The sequence below is a fragment of the Etheostoma spectabile genome, chromosome 24 (assembly GCF_008692095.1).
Source record: "Etheostoma spectabile isolate EspeVRDwgs_2016 chromosome 24, UIUC_Espe_1.0, whole genome shotgun sequence".
Lineage (NCBI taxonomy): Eukaryota > Metazoa > Chordata > Actinopteri > Perciformes > Percidae > Etheostoma > Etheostoma spectabile.
Window position 1 is genome coordinate 14,845,660 of NC_045756.1, and position 6,344 is coordinate 14,852,003.

A 6,344-nucleotide genomic window follows, 5' to 3' on the forward strand; every position below is an offset into this window, starting at 1 on the left:
GGGTAAAAAAAAAAAAAAAAAGTGTTAATCTTTTTGACCCGGGAGGACAACACAAGGGTTAAGCAAACTTTTAAAATGTCGCAAAAAATAGAAAAAAAACGTGAATTAGAAGCGGTTCCAACTGCGAATAAAGGTTATTCGTGCTAAATAAAAAAAATAAAAAATAAAGTTATTTGGCTAATTGGAGAGAGGTGGCATTGTGCAAGTTTGCCACCTGGGCAGAATACAGAGTTGTGGCAGAGACATTTTGTGTTGCTAAGACAACCGTGGGACCCATTTCCCGATCCAGTCATGCGAGTTACATTTTCGCTACGTCGCAATTTATTTGGCAAAGCTGTTCCCATCTCCCATTTTGTGGATTGACTCTTTTTTTGGAAATGGCATAAACCACCTCAAGCGAGCGTAAGGACGTTTTGTTTTTTTAAATACTGCCATTTCCATCAACATTTTCAACAATATTTTAATGGAAACCCCACTAATTTGACAAAATAGCTGCACATAGGCCGTGTTTCCATCAATGTACTTTTATGCACATTTTGAAGTGTCGCATCATTATCGCAGATAACATGAAATGGCAGTAATTTAATGTGTGGAGTCTGCATGTCATGTCATGTCATGTCATGTCATGTCATGTCATGTCTGTCTTTTTAAGACATGCTGTTTTGGCAATTGAATTGCTGATAGGTGTGAATAGCTTGTCCACACATGGTCGTGGATCAGCATTGTGAGAGACTGGTGAGCCCATCCCATCTCACCCACTGTGAGCTGGGATCTGCTCCAGCTCCACACATGATAAGTGGTTTTCAGACTGGATGGGTCATACATGTCACTGTTGTGCTCTATGGCTTATTTTGTTGTATTGTGTATAGTTTGTTAAAGTCCAAGTCTGGTAAGTCAAGTCTTGGGCCGTACTAATAAGAAAGGTGATCATTGTCCAGTATACAGTGGCTTGAGAAAATTTCCACACCCAAAAATAGGAAGAAAAAAAATCTTTTGGAAATTGATCTTAATGCCTTAATTAAAAAAACCGTAGGAAAATCCAACCTTTTAAGGACACCAATCTTCTTTGTGAATGAATAATGTATCATAAATAGATAAACAAATAAATAAATGTTCTTCCTTAAAATACAGAGGGCATGAATATACACACCCCTATGTTAAATTCCCATAGAGGCAGGCACATTTTTAATTTCCAATTTCCAAAAGATGTTTTTTATTCCTCTTTTTAATCTACTTTAACATGGGTGTGGGATCTTTCTCAAGCCACTGTAGCATGCAAAGTGTTTATATGTACAGCTGTACTACTAAAAATGCCAATTATTCGATATATTTCACCAACCTCATTTCATACTTTTATTTTGAAGGCCACACAAGAAGTTATTGTTTTCTGATTGTCATTACATTTTGGGAGTCTGGATTAGGATGAACGCAATCATTATATCAATGGAAGTGTTCATGTACTGCAAGGCAACAGTTATTTACTCATCCATAACAATTCCATCCAGCTGAGGTCCCATTCTCATATTTTTTAACATAAAGTGCTACATTACACACTCCAAAACATGAATTTTGAATCATTCATTTTCATTTGTTTCTTTTGAGTTTGAATCTAAGGACTTTAGAGAAGCTCCTTTTGAAAAGACATGAGCATCACAAAAGGAGACCAACGTTAAGATATTGCATTTGGCGAATTTTGAACATTCAAATCTGTGTGATGTTAGGCATACTTTAGTTTTACGTTCAATATTTCCATGCTTTTTTTAGTTGGATTTTCAAGAATAAAATAGGAGCATTCACAAATGTCTGTCTTTTGTCTTTCCAGGAAAGCAATAGCTAAGTCCGGCCTGCACCATCTTCCCTGTCAGCCCAGTACATCATCCCTGACCGACCCGGAGGCAAATATCCGCAGCACTCTGGACTGGACTGTGAGTTTGACATAAGAGGGGGTCTGAGAAAGCACACAAGTGTAATCCCTACTTTACCTTTACCTCATGCCTACGACGGCAGCAGCAGCTTGGATATAAAACAGGATAACACTTGCCAGTGTTAATGCCATCATGCCAAAATGTCATTCTTGATATTTCTTTATAGTTGTTGAGACTCATAAAAAGCTCTGTCAGAAAGTTGATTTAAAATCTAAAAAGAGAATAATGTACCAAAGGCCAATGTACCGTCAATGATGCCATAGTCTCACTTTGCCAGACCTTCCTTCACAGTGCTGCAGATGAGGGTCGGGCAAGTCCATACAGCATTCTGAGATGGGGGAAAAAGTACTCTGGTTTATCGGCATTTCTTTAAACTAATCCCACTCATCATGGGATGCGCTTAGCTCTGCGCGGAGCCGCTGCAAAATAGCCTTGTGTCCGTTCAGAAGATGTCTCGCGAGAGAAAACTCCCATAGTCTAGCTCTGTCTGGATTAACCCTGCAGAGATCTGAGGAACAGTTAACCATAGTCCTCAGAAATCCATCGGCGAAAAGACACGCATTCGGCACCGAAGCAATCCCGAAAGTGGAACGTCATGGGTCTAGACGGATGATTTTAACCCTTGTGTTGTCTTCCCGTCAAAATGGAAAGTCAACACTTTTTTTGACGCTTTTTCATCAGTACTTTTAAGTTTTTCTGACGTTTTTGTCCCTTTTTTCAATGTTTGTCCCTTTTTTTTGACGTTTTCAACACTACGTAACACTAACTTTTACAGTTATTTTTGGAATTTATGGTCAATAAACCTCATTTATAGGAAATTTATACCTAATGTTTGAGTTAGAAAAGCAGAAATTAGGACTTATTTAGACTAAAATTAAAGGAATGGATGTTGATGGATAACCACAAACTGGAATATGTCAACTTTTACTCAATACTATTTCAAAACCACTTACATTTTTTCTCCAAATTCTATAAAATTGAATAAGACGCCCCCAAATGAATGAAAGTAGAGATTTGTACTTGCCAAAGAGCGTTGTGTGGAATCAATCATGTCATTTTGGGTAATTAAAAAGAACATTGATATAGGAAAACGAGTCAATTTGACCCAAGGATAACACGAGGGTTAAGGATTTTACATCAAACACCATCATACTGTGATGAATGCCAATATGACCCATCAGTCCTTCTTTTTTTGTGACGTTAAAACAGATTTAGAGAAAGCAAAGGGATTTTTCTGTCCTTTGAGCCTCCTCTGTGTTATGGTTTGTCTCTGTAGGATTCGGCCGTGTATGGAGATCACATCTGGTTTGAGACAAACGTGTCTGGAGACTACTGTTACGTGGGAGAACAACACTGTATTGCCAAAGCACTGGTTAGTATTCCACTCAGATTGTCCCCATCTGTCCCCCCCCCCCCCCCCCCCCCCCCCCCCCCTTCTGTGTCCCTCTTTGTATTTACAACAACACTATTTTCCACAGGTTACATTCATATTTAGATTTTTCTAGGACAGTAACTTCTATGTTGGATAACTCTGATCTTTTCCAAAAAAACGGTTTCCTTATGCACAGTGATGCCACGGCGATTCATTTCCAGTTTTTTCAGTGTCATCCCACCCAGTCATGTTGTAATTTTACTCACGTCAGCTCGTGTTAAAATCAAACCTACGGAAAGCCTGTCATGTCACGTATACACAACGTCGTCACATGTCACACGCTATTATGTCATATGGTTTCTATGCATCTGGTTTCAATTACAGTTTTTGCTGATTGCTTACACACTGAAATCAAAAGTATTACACTTACACTCAAGGAGCAAAACACTGGCCCAGATGTGCACCACTATAGGCACAATGTCAGCCTCTTACAGGGATTTTCAAATCACTAAACACACACACACTTGTATACATTAGACACAGAAGTATATCATGACTATGAGCCAATCTGTGAAACACAGCCACATGATTGCTTAATTGTAGACATACCAATCAGGTTTAAGCGCTATGTAAAATGCATCAGGTGAGTCTAGTGTTTTCTGTACTGTATTTTCAGTTTTTTTGGGATACAGTATTTTATGTGTTAACAGTGGTATGCACACTACTGTAATACTGTGAAAACTGGGACATGTTCGGTTGTGATCCTCCATGTTGGCATGTGGAGAGAAATGAATTATATTTTCCTCAGTCTGCAGAATTGGTCTTGTGGAGTGTTTGGTGAACTTGTGTGTGTGTGTGTGTGTGTGTGTGTGTGTGTGTGTGTGTGTGGTGTGTGTGTGGGTGTGTGTGTGTGTGTGTGTGGTTGTGTGTGTGTGGTGTGTGTGTGTGGGGGTGGTGTGTGGTGTGGTGTGTGTGTGTGTGGTTGTGTGTATATACAAGCATGTGTATATGTACGTATGTATGTATGTATGTATGGATGTATGGTGGGTGTGTGTGTGTGTGTGTGTGTGTGTGTGTATATTAGTAGAAAGAATTTTTGCACTTGCTCTGTACACTTAATTTACAGTACTCTAATCACTGAGAAGTAGACTTGCGGTGTGTAACTGGTTCCAGCTGAATGAAGTAATCTGTAACGTGTGTGTTGCATATTAGATGTAGATTGTATAGATTTTACAAGAGTGTTTCATTTTGCAGAGGGTCTGGGGTGTTCTGCTAATTGGATGTGTGGTTGTGCTGATTGTGTGTAGTTTTCTGAAAAATGATGTGACTGAGCATCAAAAAAACCCTGTAAGTGCATTTGACTTTCAGCAGCACAGGGCTGACCCCTGGTGGTCACAGATGGCATTACTGTCTCATTGGTTTGTCCAATCCAAAATCACTCACTAGCTGCTGAAGATCATAAAACAAAATTACTGTTTTTTTCACTTTTATTCGGTGTTATGTTATGGCTGTGGTTGTTTTTCCATATTTCAGAACTGATTATCTTCTCCTTCTCCTTCTTTCTCCTTCCAGCAAAAGTCAGTCAGTCGAAGGAAGTGTGCTGCCTGTAAGATAGTCGCCCACACCATCTGTATAGAACAACTCGAGAAGGTAATTTTTTCTGTCTTATGTATGTAAAATACTTCCGAATCTGAATGAGTTCACATTTCTGTATCTACTTTATCTACTGTGGCGACAATAAGCACGAAGGTGTAAAACTTCAGTCATCACAGACAGATTAAAGTGGAGAGGAGAAGATTAAAGACGGAGGTTTAAACCGTCTTTCACAAGGGACAAAATGTGATGGAGGCAAGAATAAAGAGGGATTAAACTTTCAGTCATCAAGGATGAGTAAAAATATGAAAGAAGGGAAAAGCAGGATTACTTTATCTGTCATGATGAAAATCTAAAATTGGATCCAAGGACGGTTGCTTTCAGCTAATATCTGTTCTTTAGTTATTTCACTTAACAGTTTTTTCATATTTCTGTTTTGGTTGAAGCAGAGGACAGCCCATTTGAAAGAGCGGACATCTTGTCCTTAACAGTTCTCCCTGTCTAATCTGCAGTTTCCCAGCTCTAGAGCCATTCTGTTGGATGCCACCCTGCCCCTCAATGACCCCAACTTTAGAGTGAGATAACCCAAACTCCTCCTGTCTCTCCTCTCTCCTCGTCTGTGACCCTCAATCTCCCAGGAACACACAGACCTAAGGTGGTGTCGGGACCTCACTTCAATCACTCACAAAGAAACCAGGCACAGCTTGAGATCTGTGTTTGCCTCAGGATGAGAATTCATTTGGAGCAAAACTATTAGGAATAAAAAAATAAAAAAATAGTCTTTTGGAAATTGATCTTAATGCCTTAATTAAAAAATTAAGAAAAAATCCAACCTTTAAGGACACCAATTTTCTTTCAGAATGAATAATGCATCGTGCATGAATAAATGTTCTTCCTTAAAATACAGGGGGCATAAGTATATACCCCCCTATGTTAAATTCCCATGGAGGCAAGCACATTTTTATTTTTAAAGGCCAGTTATTTCATGGATCAGGATATTATGCATCCCCCACACACAAACACACACACACATCATCACGTACCCTTCACCATACCTAGAGATTGGCATGGGGTACTTTCCATAAAATCATCTCTCACTGCAAATCAAACCAGCTAACCAAAATAAAACATTACATGTTACATTACATAATTTGGCTTTTCTCCAAAGCGACTTACAATTGTTATATATACAGGATATATATATCTATATATATATATAGATATATATATCAGAGCCCCCCCCCCCTTGGAGCAACTAGGGGTTAAGTGTCTTTCTCAGGGACGCATTGGTTGATGTATCGCAGTGGGAATTGAACTCAGATTTCCCACACCAAAGGCATGTGTTATATCCACTGCTCTGTCCAAAACCATGTCAATCTCTATGTATGGTGAAGGGTATGTAATGATGGGGGGAGGGTTATTTTATTTCCAAAGGCCAAGGGAACTTTATCAAG

General features: G+C 39.1%; 1 protein-coding gene across 1 annotated transcript in view; it reads left to right on the plus strand.

Annotated features, from left to right (window-relative positions):
• The window catches only part of dgkza (diacylglycerol kinase, zeta a), a 154,233-nt gene that overhangs the window by 55,705 nt on the left and 92,184 nt on the right, over positions 1–6,344 (plus strand). Inside the window, exons 3-6 of the mRNA XM_032505889.1 lie at positions 1,823–1,925; positions 3,202–3,297; positions 4,870–4,947; positions 5,403–5,465. Coding sequence (XP_032361780.1) covers positions 1,823–1,925; positions 3,202–3,297; positions 4,870–4,947; positions 5,403–5,465 — 340 coding nt within the window. The remainder of the gene's footprint in view (positions 1–1,822; positions 1,926–3,201; positions 3,298–4,869; positions 4,948–5,402; positions 5,466–6,344) is intronic.